Raw genomic sequence first — 19,450 nt, 5'->3', positions numbered from 1 at the left:
TGCAGTGTGTCAATTTTATCGCCGTTTCCTCTGTGGAATTCACTTTTTCTCAACGAGGGGGTGAATTACGCACAAAAATATGCAATTAAACCCGCCAAATGGTGAGGGGCAGGCTCTTTGCTGCTGATCTGCAGCGAAATAGCCACTGCAGACATTCTACTGCAAATCAGCCACAATGTGGACCCGGCCTTATTTTGCAAAAAAGAGTCAGATGAACCCCAAAATGGTACCAAAGTAAACTACAACTCATCCCATAAATAATAAACCCTCATACAGCTCTGATGGAAAAATGTAAAATGTTATTGGTCCTAGAATGGCAACATTAAAACAAATTAGTAAAAAGTATTTTCATTCTGCAAAAGTAGTAGAACTTCAAAAGAAAAAAGCTAAATAAATCTGGTATCCACCCAGCAGCATGCAGGGTGCCGTGATAAAGGTTATAACTCAGGTAATTACAGATGCAATCATACCAATTATATGCAGTGTTTTTTTTTGGGGGGGGGGGGGGGGGTTATCAAAAAGCATCCTGAAAGGAAAAAATGCAGCGTTTTTTTTTTTTTTTACTTGGGATTCGCTTTTAAATAACACTTTATTGAACTCCTATTTACAACACTAGTTCCACAAAAGTATTCAAACAAGCAGCAGTTCGATTGCTTACATAATACACTGCACTACTTATGCAAAACTGAAAAGCATCTTATTAGGACTTGCCACTGGCATGGCTTAATAGGTGTACAGATCGCAGACCTATGGACTTTCCTTAGGCTCAAAGTGACATAGAAGGCCACTGTATTGTGGGGGCACTGAGAGGCTTATAGAAGGAGTCCGCTCGCTCTGTAATCACTTATGTCATATGTAGTAGAATAAAGCCCCTTATTAGTAGTCACTAACGGTTGTTCAAGGTCTCTTTCAAAGTAGTGTCTTTTTTCTATCTTAGATACATTGGAACAATAACAAAGAAAAAAGAATGCTCACGAAAGGTCTACACATTTTTTATAAATATGGAGTAGAATTATGAAACTGGATTAAAAAAAACTCTTCTGTTGCCCATAGCAACCAATCACAGCACTGCTTTCATTTTTCTAGAGCAGAACATGAAAGCTGCATTGTTTTTGGTTGCTATGGGCAACAAAAGCCAGATTCATAACTCTACTTCTATGTTTTCAATAGGGAAACTACAGTAGCTTAAATGATGCATGGCATTGCCATCTGTTAAAAATCTAGAAGAAACCTATGTAGATTTTTTCCACTGCTGTATGTGTGTGTATATATATATATATATATATATATATATATATATATAATTTATTTATTTTTTTTTAAACATGCATATTATTGCACTTTTGTTTCATTTTTTATTTTGCCTTTTTTTTTATGCAGAAGAACAAATGTGCCATGTGTTAAAGGGACCTAATAAGTCCTACTGGTTTTATATCACATGGTTGAGGGCCCCGTGATAGTTGCAGCAAGTTTGGGAGTTATTAGGCTAGGGCTAGACCGCAACTTTCGGCTGCCAAAGATTGCCATGTAGCCCTGCAACCTCACACCCTCATTGCGAGTCACAGGTGGCTGCAAATGCAACCTGCAGGTCACAAATAAAACATAGAAGCTGGATATTTTGCAATCCGTGGGTCTTGATCGAAGCCACTTGTAACATTCACTGCAACCTCACTGACATCAATGAGAGCGGGAGGTCGCAGGGCTACACAATAACCCCTGTCGCTGCCAACATTCACCATGTAGCCTTAGTTTCAGTTGGCTGTAGTTGGGTCCCTGACTACCTCAAGCCTATTCGATTCTTCCAATTCGGAATATTGCTATAGTCTGCTTAAGAAAATATATAAAAAGGACTAAATTATGGATACGGACAAGAGTCAATACTCACTACAGGCAAATGAATCAATTAACTACACTTCTGAAGACATCAGATGAGTATCTCAGTGTTACATACAGACAGTAAAAACGTAACCTCGTCTATAAAACCAAGACACCAAACAGCAGCATGATGCAAGATTAGTCTCTTTCTTACACATGCAGATCTCTTCAAGGAACCAGGGCACCTGAGCACATGCTGAAGTCATCTGACTTGGCTGACTAGGGTTCATCAACCAGTGACCATCATGTGCTTCAGCCTCCATTTTGTACAAACAAGACATTTGCCAAGCCTTAACTAACCGTGAAAGGTTGTTCTGCAGCATATTGGCATATACCCCGATGAGAACATGTTCATCAGCCAGCCTGTCTGCCACATCCAGGCTGTACTGTAACCTAGAAGGATGGTTTGGAAATAGGAAAGACTTAAAATGTAAAAATGAAGAAATTCAACAAAAAGGAAAAAAATGTAATGCGTACATGCCAGGAATGTAAGTCAGGAGAAAGAACGCAGAGAGAGAGAGAAAAAGCATGCAGCGAAATAAACTATCACCTCTAATCAGCATACTAAGGTGTAGGAAGCATGCACGGCTACATATATACTGTAAAGGGAATGCACAGCTATCTGGGAACTTCAGCTATGTACAGTAAACTACCAAGCAAAATGTATATACCCTTCAAAATGTATTCACATTGTGTATCACATCACATTTAAAAGGTTGTACAGGATTAGAAAAAAAAGGCTGCTTTCTTTTAAAAACAGCATCACATCTGTAGTCAGATTACATGTAGCATTGCAGCTCAGCCTCACTCGCTTCAATGGACTTGTACTGCAATATCACACACAATCCATGAGCGTGGCACTGTTTTAAGGGCGTTTCAAGGAGTACTGGCCAACCCCGGGTCAGAGAGGAAGCTGGCCATTACCACTTTATCATCTTCATTTGCATGTAAAAGGACGTCCAGGAGTTGTTTGCTGAGCCCAGCTTGTGTTTAAACACACTCCCAGCTGTGTAAACAGCTGTCAAGACATTCCTTTGTTCTCCTCACAGCTGCCAGCAGATTGCATTGTTCTCCTCGCGACTAGTGTGAACATGCCACTGGTAGAGCATCTTGCAGTGTTTTGAAAGATGAGTGAAATACATTCAAATTGAATGTACATATAGTCCCCGACTTGCGAACATTCGAGTTACGAATTTCGCTAGATACGAACTATCTGTACAGCACAGTATGATGTAATGCTATGGCATTACATCATACTGTGCAGGGACCGGACAGGCTTCTATCAAGCCTGATAGAAGCCTGTCCGGTCACATCGCGGTTGCTGGGCAGCCGGGGGCCTTCTGAAAGGCCCCAGGGCTGTCTATGCAGAGCGCCTAGCAAGCCGTGCGCTTGATGGGCACTCTGCATAGGCAGCCCTGGGGCCTTTCAGGAGGTCCCCGGCTGCCTAGCAACCACACAGCGTCCCGCGATCTCATCGTGGGACGCTGTACGGGCCCCCTGAACGTCGGGTGCAGGCTGTTTCTTACAGCGGGGGCACCCGGCGGCAGCAGTTCTGACGAGCCGCGCCGCTCGTCAGAACTGTTAACACTTTAAATACCGCTGTCAGAGCGGTATTTAAAGTGTTAACAGTTCTGACAAGCGGCGTTGCTCGTCTGAACTGCTGCCGCCGGGTGCCCCCGCTGTAAGAAACAGCCTGCACCCGACGTTGTATGGAGCAGGATCCACCCGCGATCCCCTCCATACTACCATTTGTTCGACTTGCAAACAAAACGGACTTGCGAACGGGCTCCCGGAACGGAACCTGTTCGCAAGTCGGGGAGCATCTGTATTTGCTCAGTCTTTCAGTGGCTGAACGATGGATTTTTAAGTGTAACTGAAATCCAATGTTCAAATAAAAAGTGCACGATGCCCGCGTTTTCATATAACAATTATCGCTCATTTTTGGCCATTTGGACGAATTTTGAGCGATAATCGTTGCATGTAAAAGGGCCTCATCTTCACATAGATCAACTTTTCCTTGCAGTTAACAGTTCAATACTTGAACCTTCACGTGTGCACAGGAGAGGGATAACTCTCTATTCCTTTGCCTTATCTTGCTTCTTGATCCACTGGTCTCGGTCTCTAACTCTCTGATGGTGAGTCTACAGCCCACTCTGACCGAGCAATGCTCACCGGCCTCTTTTCCAGCGACAGCACTTGGGCCCATTTGCACAGTGCAGCACAGCCCAGAACTCTGGATAACCAACAATCTCCATGGTGGCAAAAACTGACTTTGCCTACAGCCCACTGGCACACTCCACAGTGGCTGTGCTCGTATCTGCTCTGCTCGCACATTAACTAGGCTCCTTTGGTACCAAACTCTTCCACTTAACACTCCTCCTGGCTCTTTCCCATCAAAACTCTAGCACCAAACTGCTCCACCATGTCCGTATTGGGCTCTGTGTGGGATGATGCTCAGCACCTCCTCCTTAACCCTTTCCAATCCACTGTCTGACGTTTTAAGACATTATGATTTAAGGCTGTACAGCTCCGATGTTGGAAGACATCCATCAGGGTTCTCTTACTGTATATTGCCAGCCTCTCTGCTATCGGAGCCTATCCAACGTGCCACCTCATGCAGTACTGGCTTTAGCCAGCAGATAGCGCCGTTGTATAACAGCAGAAAAAGAGTAAGCCCCCTAGGAAAACCAGGATACAAATTGGATTGGAAAGGGTTAGAGCTGTCAACTGCGAAACTAGCAAAGTCTTGCGGTGCCAACAGATACAGTGAACAACTAGTCCTTTAATAACACTAGGGTGACAAATACACAAACATGCAGCACTGTATAGTATGGCACAAAACAGGTCAACAATAAATATTTAAAAGGAAACACACACACATTTAAATAAGGGGGGCATATGAGGGTTACCCCACTTAAATATATCATTCCATGCACTATTGATCCTTATGCTTTCTAGGCTTAGTTGTTTTACTTTTTACTCCTCCTAAAAGTATATGTAAATGTCTAGCATGTTAATACTTTGCACTTATTTATCTAGATGAGCTGAATATTACTAATAGTCTTTCCAGGCACAACAGGCTTTTTATTCCCCTTGAAATTCATGTTTTGTTCTTTTTTACATAAAAATTATATTTGTAATTGAATATTAAAATATTTCAACCACTTACTTTCTAGGCTTGCCCTGCGTCTCATTCCAGTTATATCTCTAGAACTGAGAATCTTGTACAATTCGTCAGACAGACTGTGGAACTAATGAGAGGCAGTGGGGGAGCTCGGTATATGCACTAGACCCTGGTGGGGAGCAGATGTGCCATTTACTACTACACAAGGAAAGGGTAAGGGAAGGAGGCTTGTAAGATACTTTCTAATTCATGCTTTATGGCTATAGCTAACCTCAAAGTGCCGATGGTCATCTCTTACTATGTGTATTTATAATTAATGCCAGTTCCGTACTGTGAAGGAAAAGGAGCTGGCTCCCGTCATTGATCACTTATTCACTGCTATGGCTAATGGTGAGTCGAGGGGTCTTCCTGCATCGCGTAACCTCTTACAAGCTGCGTTCAGGACTGACAGTGCATGTAAGCTATCAAACAGCCATGATTGGAGGTAGCAATGATCGTAGCTGTTTGAAACAGCTGGCACCTGCCGAGTTTGCAGTGGATTTTGGCTGCCAAACCCGCTTAATACCCAGCCTTTAGTGGTTTTCCACTAAGTGTGTAATGGTGACATGTATTTTCCTGCTCATGTGCATAACCTTACATTTATCAATGTTAAATCTCATTTGCCACTTTTTTTGCCCAAACCCCCAACTTATCCAGATCCATTTGCAACTACATTCTGTCCTCTCATGTTTTAATTACTTTATATAGTTTTGTATCATCTGCAAATTAATATTTCACTGTGGAATCCTTCTACCAGGTCATTAATAACTATATTAAAAAGGATACAGCCCAATACTGCCCCCTGTGGTACCCCACTAGTAATGGTGACCCAATCAGAGTATGTACCATTAATAACTGCCCTCTACTAGCCATCACTGAACTTACCCACTTACACAGACCAAGCCTTTTTTTATATTATACACTAACCTTTTATGCGGCACAGTATCAAACGCTTTGGAAGAGTCCAGATAGGCAAGATTCAGGGACTCTCTCCGATTCAGTCTAGAACTTACCTCCTCATAGAAGCTGATCAGGTTGGTTTGACAGGAGCGGTCTCTCATAAACCCATGCGGATACGGAGTTATACAGCCATTTTCCTTGAGGTCCTGCAGTATAGCATCTCTTAGACACCCTTCAAACATTTTACCCACAATAGAAGTAAGACTTACCAGCCTTTTGTTTCCAGGTTCACTTTTCAAACCCCTTTTTAAATATTGCTACAACATTGGTTATGCGCCAATCCAATGAAACAGACCCTATTACTATAGAGTCCTTAAATATAAGAAACAACGGTCTGCCTTTCATACTAATTACTCCTATTCCTAATTCCTTTATTCCTGTAAGGCATGAACTGCTCACAGTAAGTATTTCAGATATTTTTAAACATTTCATATTTATTGTCTGTACTCTTATGTTTCAGGACATTGTCAAAGTCAAAAAGGTTAAGGGCAATTTTAAGCTGATTTTGTCTTCTTAAATTTTAGCATGGAGTTCCTTGCCTTAATCTCACATGCTAGTTCCCGTAAATCATTTTTAAGAACCTTTCACCTACCTCCAACTCTGTCATTGGTGCCAATACGCTCCATGATCACTGGGTCTTCAGAAGCCCCTCCCAATAATCTACAACCCGATCCACAATGTGTTGCACTGAAGCGCCACACCAGTCGACGATCCCGGTCTTTGTGTCTCCCACTACCAGGACCTGTCTAACCTGCCCTGCATGCCTATTCCACTTCTTACTGTAGCAGACATTATCATGATGGTCAGAGACTAGGTCATGCTGCAGCAGTGCTAATCCTCTAATGGCACTCCTCTCATCTGCCAATTCTGCAAACTTGTTGGGGTATGCCAGTTCACGACTGTCAAAGTAATATGTGCAAAAATTCAAATAGATAAGCAGTAAATAAATACAAGTGACTCTTCCATAGTCCCTGAATCCAAACTCACTAATCCCAAATCACATACTTGAGAAACAGCACACTATAGAAAAAACGCAGCGCAGGATTTAAGCCTCTCCTCCTGCAATCAAGCAGGAGCAGGTCGGGTCTTTGGCTGTCAGACACAGCGGAGGAACCGGAGGATAAGCGAGAAGCAGTTTTCAACTGCTTCTGCCTTCTCCTTCCCAGGCTAAATAACACTCAAAGAGCGCTACGTACTAAGAAGTGAAAGCGGAAGTGTTAGTTCCGCTATGCAACCCAGCAATCATGTGACCACTTAGTGCCCTATGTCACAGCAGAGCTGCAGGGTCCTAGCAGACCCCGATCAGCTCTGCCAGTGACTATTGTCACTTCAGAGGGATGTTTTTCTCTGCACCTGGGGCTTCTATGGATGCCCCTGCTACAGTGGAAAGGCGTGGGGAAAAAAATTATATATAATTTTTTTTCCCACACCTTTCCACTGTAGCAGGGGCATCCATAGAAGCCCCAGGTGTAGAGAAAAATATCCCTCTGGAGTGACAATAGTGTAGCCCCCAGAGGTCTTATATGATGTAATGCAGGACATAGATGGTAAAAGAAATGGTTGCAAAACAAAAATTACAGAGTAAGATAAAAACATATACATAAAAAAGAAAATGACCCACTGCCGACGCCAACCAGAATCATCGCCATATGATACCTATAATCCGAATTTATACAAATTATACATCAAAACATCTGAAACAAAATGAGGAACCCATTCTAGCGCCTTATTTCAGTGTAAATATACGAATTTTAAAAATAAACAACTATAAATTTAAAAATATGTAGATTTTTTTTTAGCTTCTTACCCCCAATTAAACAAAAAAACTGAAAAAAAGTCAGTAAAAAAAAGATATTAAAAAACAGCCCTATATGTCACGGGGGAAAAAACGCAGCAAAAATAATTTTGGTAGTTGAAGAAAAAAAATAGGGCACTAAAACCACCAAACGGGTAAAATCCCTAAAATCTCCTGGTCCTTAAGGGGTTAAATACAACAGTGTTTAACAGTACACCACAATGTACTTAACCTCTAGGAAAAGAAGACCACGTAGAAGCTAAAAGATTACTATGACTTTATATAAAACACAAATAAAAATAAAATAGGGAATGATGCACTCAGCTATTTCACTAATCCCAAGTCACACACTCAGGAAACAGCACACTTAGAATACAGCACCCACAACCACTCCGCTCGCACGCTCACTTATTTTTACTTTATATAGCACTTATGTGTAATACCTCTGCTCCTCCTCTGTTTGGAAAGGCAAAAATAAGTTTAAGATATTTTTTTTTGACAACAGCTTAAAAAAAATCTTTAAGTTCAAACACCCTTCTTTGTCCGACAACACAAACAGCTCCAATGGTTTCGTTGTCTGCCATGCAGGTGGCACCATCATTACAGGCCTCTGTATCGGTTACAACCATTTTCAGGTGCTTGGCTGAAGGACATTTGGTCTCATAGCGCTCATTACGTGTAGTTCCTTTGACACCTACCATAGTCTCCGTTTGCAGTGGCGTCGAGAACGACAAAACTGGACTACTATGGAGTGGAAGCGGGTTGTCTTTAGCAACAATTTCAGGCTTAGTTTGGGCATAGACAACAGCCGTGTTCATGTCTGGAAACCGAGAGGGGAGCGCTGCAATCCTGCTTTTGCTGTGGCGCAGCACACTGACCCCACTGCTGGTGTGTTGGTCTGGGGGCCATCGCATAGGACAGTCGGTCACCCCTAGTAGTGGTAAAAGGGATAATTACAGCTCCGAGGTATGTTCAGGACATCCTGCAGCCACATTTCTCTTATGGTGGCTTCCAAGAGGCATTTTGCAGCAGGATAGTGCTCGGTCGCACGCACAAGGATGTCACAAGAATGCCTCCACAACATTGTCACACTTCTGTGGCTGCCCAGTCGCCAGATTTATCTCCAACAAAACATGTATGGGACCATCTGTATTGCCAACTTCAACAGCCTATGAGTTTGCACAAGCTAAGGGCTCAGTTACAACAAATGAGTACCAGTATGCTGAAGGATACCATAAGGAACCTGTGTGCCTCTATGCCCGCTTGTATCATATCTTGCATCCAAGCTAGAGGCAGTACAACAGGGTACTAGAGCCTTGCTGCAAGTGTTCAGTTTTCCGCAATAAATTATCCTTTTGCTCTGAAATTGTAATCACTTATATGAACGTTACAATCACATGTATAAAGTTTCCTTCTAAGGGATTGATCTTTTTTTTAACAATGAGAGTAGTACAACAAAAAAATCCTATATAAATTTGGTATCATACTGATCCACAGGATAATGTTAACATGTCATATGTTCACATTGTGTGTGCACCATAAACATTCCAAAAATGGTGCAATTGCATTTTTTCTACTTCACCCCATTTAAAAATTCTTACGTTTTTAAATATATTATAATGATACATTAAATTGTACTATTTGAACAATACAACTCATTCCACATTAAAAAAAATTCCTTAAATCCAGCTTGAAAACTTCACTTAATCAAAGCGGCAAATTATCTACAAACTGTAAGCACTGAGAATTCCTCGCATTAAATTATGAATAGTTCCTATCTGTCCCTATTATCACAATTCAAAATGTTGGTGGAAACCAGAAAACTCTTTCAATATAATATTATAGATTGAGACATGAAACAAGAAACAACAGTATGTTGTCCATGATATACTTCCGGATTACTTTAGGAAAAGCTCTTACACAATGCACAAATTGTAACAGTATCACCACATACGCAAAAGTACTCACAAGTAAACAGTCACCAGGCCTGGTCACATTGTTGCCAAAGGCAGCTAGTAAAACGTTACACCAACTATCACTGACATTTACTGTATTATACTCACCGTGGCCACATATTGTCACATTTACTGCTTTTAGATATAGCCAGCGTGGCGGGAAAACTAACTTTGACAGTTGTGGAAAGACATTTGCATTATGTAATTCTGTATATTCTGCTGCCTCTGCAAACTTCAAACAATCGCTGTCTGCATGCTCTGCTTCAGTAAGCCTCATTATACGTATACTGCTGCTGTGCAGTCTGTAAGCAGGCAGGCAGATTAGATTGTAAACCAGCCTCTACACCTCTTGTAGTGAAATGAGGGCTCTCATTGGACAGATGTGACAGTTGACCACTTTTTACACGTTAGATCCTTTTGTTCCTCATGGCCAAATTGGCTTTGATCAGGTGACAACAGACGAGTACAACAACAACAGGTGGAGTACCGGATAGTGGAAGACATTGACTTGCTATGATATGACTGCTTGGATCTCCTGTTTAATCCCATGGGACACAACTGTTGTCAGCAGAGATGAATTTGAATACTTTGGGAAAACCGCTTGGTCTTACTGTTACTGCGAAATCACATTTAGTATTTTGTCAACTAATTGTGTGTTCTAGATTATAAAATGTACTGTATCTACTATTGCAGCTCCTCCCTATTCAACTGCATGGGGCTGACCTGCAAGAACAGACAGCTATCGGCAAGAGAAGCTCTGTTTCTGGAAAAAACAAAACAAAAAAGACCTTTTTTCTAATCCTAGACAACCCCTTTTAATAATAAAAGGTGCTACACACGGTTCTAGCAGAGAATTCTGGAATGATATTAATGCTGATGAATGTAAATATTCCAAAACATTTTATCATAAGGATTCAATCGAGTTAATGCTGAGAGAATTGCATAGAAAGTTTTGTAAATCAACTTTTCTAAGTTTATAAGTGCTGCAGGGGGTAAATACTTCAGTTTGCATCGTCATTAGTATGGGTTAGTAGGATTAAAGTACCACTACATGCTCTGAGGGACTGCATGCAGATTCCAGTACTACAAGTCAGTCGAGACTTACCCTTTGCCTTTAAGCAAAGTTGGAGCAGCCATAGCCAGCTGTCTGCTCTGCTCTGTTTCTGAGGCCTTTTGAGTAGAGCTGGTTAACAAGATAGAACAATGCTGAGAAAAGCTCATAGGAAAAACAAAGGGTACGATGTACAATATATTGCTGAATATACCAGAATGAAAAGAAATTGATTCTCTGCTAACGGAGAAATTAAATAAAGGACAAGATATAATTAAATTGAGAAAATTAAATTAAGTCTAGACAAGGGAGATACAGTCCGTGTTTTATCAGGTGATGACAATATGTTCAATGGAATTAAGCGATTACTATAGACATTGCAGTTTTATTGGAGATCCACTGTCAATGTAGTCTGGGAAGCAGGAATCAGGCAAGTTGGATTCTTACCATTGAGGCGCTATGGTCACGGTGCCACTGGCATCGACAACTTCCTGGTCCGTACACAGGTCTGGGGTGATGTCATAACGTCAGCTCTAGACCATGTGACGCGCTTGCTGACACACATGCAGTGTCAATTGGCAGTGCATGCTAAGGGAGTAACATCTCCCTTCTGTTTCTTAGTTGATAGGCTGGCTGGAAGGATTGACAAACCAGCCAGCCAATCAATCAGTAACTTGCTCAACGTATTTAGTCCAGCTCCTCTGAACAGAGGGTGCCAGTAATGCTCTTGGATATACTGAGTTCTAATTAGTATTCTGGCCCTATATGTTATGATGCAATATTGCCCTGAGCTTGGTTGCACTTCTGTACGTATTTTGGTCCCTGAATTTCTGCTTTAGTTTGTCTTTTGATTTTCTATTGATTCTCACATACTCCAATTTAGATTTCTGTTCTTTGGTCTTTTCTCTCCCTGCCTCCATATAACATCAAGGGATGGTTAGGAAATCTAGTCAGGTTAGAGCCATGGGGTCGTCCTTTTCAGGACAGGTGCTCTAAGACAGGTCTGAATAGATGTGACACTACTTTAGCTCACGGCTCGTTTAGATTTATCTTTAGGTGCGCAGGTGGCCTGAAATACCCGAAAAGCAATGTGGAAGCAACAATTCCTGTGTGTCAATCTTCTAATGCCAGAGTTCAACAGATCAGAAGTTGTAATCAATTAATTTGCAGGCCGTGCTTGTGTCTTTCCTAGAATTATTAATTAAATATTCATCTTCATTTATAACTTTTGTTCATATAGCACTGCTGGTTGCTGCACAACTAGTGGGCAGTTCAATTGTTTAACCACAACCATCCATTTCTCACTTCTGAGAAAAACAAAAGTGTGTAAACAGATTGTAACCAGTTCAGAATTGAATACAAAATAATTTACAAGACTAAAATAGATTTAGATATGGGCTGGGCTCACACAAACATAATTAGCTGTGTGCCGCGCAAGGGGCGACTCAGCAAGTGCGCAATGACATGCGTACTTGCTGCATGCCACCAATCCCCATACGCTGTCTGGCAATACGTAAAGCAGAATCAAACAGGTGGGAACTTGAAGTGCCGTGAATGATTTTTATATGCACAGATTACAATAAAAGGAGTTTTTATTCACGGCACTTCAAGTTCCCACCTGTTTGATTCTGCTTTACGTATAAATACCACCGGATCGAGTGGTTAATAAAGTATGTGAGTATACTCCTACATGTGAAATATATGCTGCAAGCTGAAGTGGATAAGACGAGGTGAGACTTTTTTTTACTGTCTGGCAATGTATGCTCACCAAGATAGGACATGCTGCAATTTTTTTTGTGTGCATTTTGTGAGCTGCACAATTAAAGTCTATGGTATATTGATACCCTCATTATGCGTGCAAAAAATTGGGGACGTGATTTGCAGTGAGCATACATTCGTGTGAGCCTGGCCTTAAATAGAATTAGTCAAGAAGACATCTCTTTTGTATATATCCGATCAGTGCATTTCACTGTCATAGAGGTTTCCTCATCCACAACTGACCTCTATAAGCCAGAGTGGAAAGCCACCCAGCTCACCCATGCATTATATGGTTAAGCATTCATTGCTTTGGTGCCCCCTCCCGTGCCACATTGGCACCCCTCACAGTGTGATCTGAGGGTAACGATAAGCTAGCATGACAGGCCAGGGCCACCACCCATCGATGTCTTTCAAGTCCTACCCGTGGCAGGGCTTGAAATGCAACATCAAAAATCACTACATACTGCAATACTTCAGTATTGCAATATATAGTACAAGTGATCAAATGATCACAAGTTCAAGTCCACCGTGGAGACTAATTAGAAGTGTAGAAAAGTTTAAATGACTTCAACAATCCAATAAAAAAAACCAACAATTAGAAAACCCTACATACATGGGAACTCTGCGTATGAACCAGCTTGAACTATTAAAATATCACAATTTGTATCCTGCATGGTGAAGGCCAATCCAAGAAAAAATAAAAGGGTGAAATGCCAGATTTGTGATTTTCTAATAATTGCGAATTTCTAATTGTCAACATGATAACAAAAGCTACTGCTAACTCAAAAAAAAAGCCCTCATACAGCTACGGTTCTCAGAATGTGGCCACGGAAAGCAATTTATGTTGAAAGAAAAACAACTTTAAATACAGAAAAATATTTAAAAACTATATAAAGTTTGTATAACTGTAATCGCAGAGTCATAGAACAAGGTTCAAATGTTGCTTCCACCTAACACCAGCAGGGAACAGAAATGCTGAACATGGAATCATGGGGATTTGAGGAGTCTATTAGTTATTTTCAGCTATAATCAGTTTGAACTGAAATTTTATAAAATATTGCAGGAACCAGCCAACGGCTCTTAACATGTTATGTTAATCCATGCCGCTCCTAGTGTACACTGCAAACTGATTTATATATGCTTATAGTGTATACTCTTTCTACAGTCATTATATAATAGTTGTACCCTCTCTAGTCTAACTGAGTCCCCATTCACACAGCAATATTTTGCATCAGTATCTGTAATCAAAAAACAGAATTGGAATCCACAGAGAATAAAGTATAATGGAAAGATTTGCATCTCTTGCATTTTTGGTCCCACTTCAAGTTTCGTCTTAAATACTGACACAAATGTTGCCGTCTGAATAGGGACTTAAACAATATCTTCACTTTCACTTTGGAACTCTGCTCGGCCTTTTTCAGTTCTATCTGACAGCTGAAGACGGCCCCATATGGTGTTTATAAAGCGCTACATGGGGCACCTTCCATTGCCGGAAGGATTGAAGACAGCAAACGCAGCAGAAGCGTTCCAAAGTGAAAGTGTGGGCACTCTTTAAAGAAAAATTGTGGACAAATCAGCTATGTTTTATGCAGGGCCTAGGAGGTGGTGTATGACATACGAATTCTCCATCACCATACACAACACAATGAGGGGAATTTATAAATTAGTTTATGCCAGTATTTGGCATAAAAAAAGTTGCAAAATTTGGCGCCAGGTCTGCTTGCTCCAAAATTTAGCATGGCGGCTGTCCCTCATTTTCCTTAAAAGGGGCGTGGCCTCCCTTAGACCAGCATATACTGTATATATATATATATATATATATATATATATATATATATATATATATATATATATTTCCCCAGAAACTGGTGTCAATTATACCAGAAATGTACGCCAGATGGAACACGGTGTACATTTCTGCTCAAGTGCACAGAGGAGCCGAGATACACCCAATATATGAAAAGGTGCCTTTGCTCCCTCATATATCAGGTGCATCATATGCCGGTGGAAATAATATTAAGACTGGTGTTTAAATGCCAGTATTAATATATTAAGCACTAATTTAATTATATTAAAAGTTGAGTGCCGATTAAAGATGAGCGAGCCTCGCTCATCTCGAGTAACTGCCTTCTCCTCCGAGCGTGCTCGGGGGGGGGGGGGTGGCATAAGGTAGCGGGGGTGAGAGAGAGATCCCTCTCACTCTCCCCCCCGCCGCCCCCCGCTGACCCCCTTGAGCACGCTCGGAGGAGAAGCCACTTACTCGAGATGAGCGAGGTTCGCTTGAGTAACTCCGCTTACCGAGCGTGCTCGCTCATCTCTAGTGCCGATCAAGAATTAGAATGCATTAAAAGGCTGGTATGCTTTAAACAAATATAAGCACTGGGGATGTTGGGCAAATAAGAGTTGGGTCTACCCATCAAGACTACCTTGTATTAACAAAAGTGTACAGTGCATTTCTAATAGAGCTTAAACATTTGCTGAAAACAATCAACACTACTGACTTCAAATTTGGTTTTACTTGCAATTACAGCACAGTTATAGCACCGACAATATGTCATCTGTTTAGAAGGGTTCCCGGCAGTAGCAACACAGTCAGCTAATGGCAGGGGGACCAATCCAAAAAATGGCTTCTCACACTGTACAATCATGCTGGATAAACGGTCCAGTGAAGTTTTTCCTTTGACTCTCCAGGGTTATTTTTCAGCTAGATACTATTATATAGAGGCACACTGGAAAGGGGTCCACATCTGGTAACACATGGCCTGATCCTGTAGCTAACAAAAAGCAATAACAGGATAATGAACAACCTACGGCTTACTTAAAGTGTATTTTTTTTTCAGATGACTTTTCAGAATAAAGCTGCCATATATATGTACATGAGGAATAGCACCATCTCTGGCCAGTATAGAACTTGCATCCTGCATTTTCACAAGTTTTCCCTTTCCAGCCTGTAGGTCTACTCTTTAGTTTTCCCTGAGCTGGAGGGTGTAGACTAGCTACTATGAAGTTTTCTACACACATAGAGCAGGATATCCTCTTCTTTCTCTCCCTCTGTAGCAGATTCTCATAGGCAAAAGCTTTATGGAGAACATTATACAGCAATACTGGAAAATGAAAATGTGAGCTGGTAAACCCTACTATTAGCTGCAGCAGCACATCTGCGTGTGTCTCTGCTTCTCTCTCCCTCTTCCCTTCCTCTCCACCATCTTCATAGGCTTCTCTGGATAGTACGGGACAACACCTACACCCGCTTCCTGTAATCTGTGTCGGACTTCACATGACAACAGGCAGTGGACAACAAGTCAGAAGAAAGGGATTCTCCTAGTGGCCAGCACCTTGGAGTGATTTTTCAGCACAAAAATCTTATTCTAGGTAAATATAGTGCTTTGCACTTTCACTAGTTATCACACTGGTTATCATATAAGCACAAGTTATTTGAAAAGTCAGTGACCATTGAAGATAACCATAAACATTTGATAGAAATCAGTCAAAATGGCCGATTAGGCCAATTCTGCATAGAAATATTGAGAACAAGTGCAACAGCTTAGCAGGGAGAGCGATGGCTGCAGATAGTATAGTCGTTTAGATATGAACAGCCTCTGTTTACAGGTTTTTACATATTATCTGATCACTCAGTTACTTTATGCATTATTTTACATCATATGCTGATTGGCTGAAAAGGTCGTAAATGTATGACACTTTTGTGTGACCCAACAGCCAAATCAGCCTGGCATGTTTTTGTCAAAATTAGCCACATGAATGATCTTACATAACTGCTGATCAACTGTATGCAGGACACTTTATATTTAATGTGTCCGTTTTATGTAAAGCTCAGATATGGTCAGAGGTGTAGCTGAAGGCTCATGGGCCCGGATACAATAGTTTAGCATGGGGGACAACTTTCAACAACATTCCTCTGCATCAGTGGGTCTCTTAAAAAAACCATTGATGCAATGCTAGCAGACGAGGCCATTGCTGGAATCTTAAAAGATTAGGAAGAGGCTAATTGTAGGCGCCCCAATGCAACATCTGTAACAGCCCCCCCCCCCCCAACCATTCATGTGCCATTTATAATACTGGGGGTTTCTTATATGATAAAGAGGTCTTTGGGCCCAAGGCTCCAGGGCCCGGTAGTGACTGCTACCTCCTCACCCCCTATAGCTACACCACTGGTTATAGTAGATGAGACATGGCCAACTCTTTATAATATTTAACTAAATTGCTTTTTTAATTTTTTTATATTATGGACCAAATATTACCTCTGCAATCAATCTCAGATGCCATGTCAGATCAGTTAAATACTGCACAATAGATATGGACTTAGTAAGTCCACTGTCTGCATGTATTGTACTATCCATTTTCTCCAGGTTTGTTTTCTGCATTACTTACTTATTATTATGCACTAATATAAATGTCACATCAAACAGAAAATGGAGGTAGTTTTGCTACGGCTTTCTCTTTGTCTCTGGCCAATTATGTATCCAAAGCTGCTGGCATATAAGCAAATCAAGCCTTTGGAGTACAAAGCCATTTATTCCAACTTGCATACATCTGTTTCAGGATTTATGAGGCTTGTTTTTAGGATTCACAATGGAAGTCAGGACATGCTTTTATATTCTGTTTCAAGAAAGCAATGCAGTACTTCACAATATATCAGTATGTTTGTGTGGGGGGCGTTTAAGTCCCTTTCATCAAACCATTGGATGTCCAATATAGTGGAACTGAACACATTACTCTGAAGAACCATATATTGCAAATATTGTACAAATAATCTTGAACACTAGAAAATACAACATGACACTCACCAACTGTTGGCTTTCAGGGAGTCACTGGTGGTACAAATGTGTGGCACTACAGAAGACATGGCATGCGCTCTATGTTAAGTAAGCTGCCACCCCTGGCTTATCTAGAAGCATCTACCGACACCCAGACGCTAATGGTTTAGTGTACAACCTACTGAACTGACATGGTTAGTGGTTTAGTTCTCTCATACTGACCGTGGTATGTTCTGCAGTTGACATACATACATCTTTATCAGAGAATGTTCGTCAGTGATGGCACTAGTTACACATATATTGTCAGGTAACCTGAATGAGTCAAACAGCGGAGTCGATTGTTATGTTACAAGGCAGTGTCACAAGTACTTAGTTGTGTGGCTCCAACGACTGCTGCTACTACCATGGCGTCAGAAAAATACAGCCAGAATGCAAATTAATTAACAGTCTGTTGGCTTCAAACCAGCAGCCAAACCATGCAGCATGCATTTAAGCAATGCGCTCTAGTCTGCGCCCGCATTCTGACTTTGGTGTTGGACTGACTATGAGGTTCTTGACTGCTACAGTCATTGGTCATATACAACTGATACCGATATATATATCTATATAGTGCTGTAAAAAGCAAAGCACCTAAATCGTACAGGTACAGTGTTTAGATGCTGCAAACAACATGAACATCCCTCAGTACCATAACCAATGTACAACTACATAGGGTCCACTATTTGTTGGATATAATATGATTATATTTGGCACATGGCTTTATATATGTATAGGATTTTAATACGTACATTTTGTTAGTGAAAGGGCTTCCTGAGGGAACGGAGTGAGAAAATATAGTGTCGTTCATGCTGGTAACTGGTCTTGGAGGCCTATAAGAAAAGTTAATTTTTAGATTCACTGCATGTTGCACATAGTACAATTTACAAATACCAAATGTCGTCATTCTTCAATGTAAGAATAAGTAAGACAACAGCGCAATACCTCTATTATAAACTAGACTAAGCTGCTTCAGCTTTTGCTTTCTTGCATTGGCAGAACTATGTGAAGGTCATAGGCAACTCTTCACTAAGGGTTCTTCACATAAGATAAGTAGTGTCATGCAGTAGAATCAACTATTGACCACGTTCTGTACTGTATGCCAGCAGTAGATGCTTGACAACTAAACCTTGAAAGTCTGCTTTGGGTTCAGTTACTGCATTTTTCTTTTTTTCCCTTAAATAATAATCCTTTTAAAGGGAACTTATTTACACTGGGAAGAGCCCACTAACTAATTTTAAACATAAAATATAACTTTTATTCACTCTGTTAAAAATTGAGCTCACTGACAAACATACACAGATATATATCAATCTAAATGATCAATTTACGATCAGTAAAGTATCAACACTGTAGTTCCAATATTAATAGATTCTGTTGGTGGACAAAAAGTATATAAATTATGCACGATCAACTTGTTTTTGTGTATCGTGCAGAAATTAATTTATTCTCCCACAGTCGACGCGTTTCTTCAGTCACCTCCAACCTGTGACTGATTCATCAGGATGGGGAGACAGTATATTACAGAAATAGGTCCACTTTGATGATGGATAGTGAGGATGTATTAATCACTTATCAAAAACTCCCTTTTTTTTCTTTTCTTGTGGATTTTTATATAGTACGGGAGTTTTCTTTTCCCCAAAATTATATATAAAAATCCACAAGAAAAGAAAAGAAAAAAAAGGGAGTTTTTGATAAGTGATTAATACATCCTCACTATCCATCATCAAAGTGGACCTATTTCTGTAATATACTGTCTCCCCATCCTGATGAATCAGTCACAGGTTGGAGGTGACTGAAGAAACGCGTCGACTGTGTGAGAATAAATTAATTTCTGCACGATACACAAAAACAAGTTGATCGTGCATAATTTATATACTTTTTGTCCACCAACAGAATCTATTAATATTGGAACTACAGTGTTGATACTTTACTGATCGTAAATTGATCATTTAGATTGATATATATCTGTGTATGTTTGTCAGTGAGCTCAATTTTTAACAGAGTGAATAAAAGTTATATTTTATGTTTAAAATTAGTTAGTGGGCTCTTCCCAGTGTAAATAATTAAGTTTAAAAAGAA

At 40.6% G+C, this 19,450-nt stretch overlaps 1 protein-coding gene across 11 annotated transcripts in view; it reads right to left on the bottom strand.

Annotated features, from left to right (window-relative positions):
* The window catches only part of DTNA (dystrobrevin alpha), a 226,281-nt gene that overhangs the window by 43,035 nt on the left and 163,796 nt on the right, over nucleotides 1-19,450 (bottom strand). For 5 of the 11 annotated variants that reach the window (XM_066578054.1, XM_066578055.1, XM_066578052.1 and 2 more), the window contains exons 10-12: nucleotides 18,121-18,201; nucleotides 10,854-10,931; nucleotides 2,176-2,268 (exon numbers count right to left, since the gene is read on the bottom strand). The exons of 2 other annotated variants lie outside the window; for them this stretch is intronic. In XM_066578054.1, coding sequence (XP_066434151.1) covers nucleotides 2,176-2,268; nucleotides 10,854-10,931; nucleotides 18,121-18,201 — 252 coding nt within the window. The remainder of the gene's footprint in view (nucleotides 1-2,175; nucleotides 2,269-10,853; nucleotides 10,932-18,120; nucleotides 18,202-19,450) is intronic. 4 more of the 11 variants (XM_066578057.1, XM_066578063.1, XM_066578058.1 and 1 more) reach the window with 2 other exon arrangements.

This window comes from Eleutherodactylus coqui, chromosome 9 (assembly GCF_035609145.1).
Source record: "Eleutherodactylus coqui strain aEleCoq1 chromosome 9, aEleCoq1.hap1, whole genome shotgun sequence".
NCBI classification, from domain to species: Eukaryota; Metazoa; Chordata; class Amphibia; order Anura; family Eleutherodactylidae; genus Eleutherodactylus; species Eleutherodactylus coqui.
This window is presented reverse-complemented; position numbering and strand designations above follow the sequence as displayed.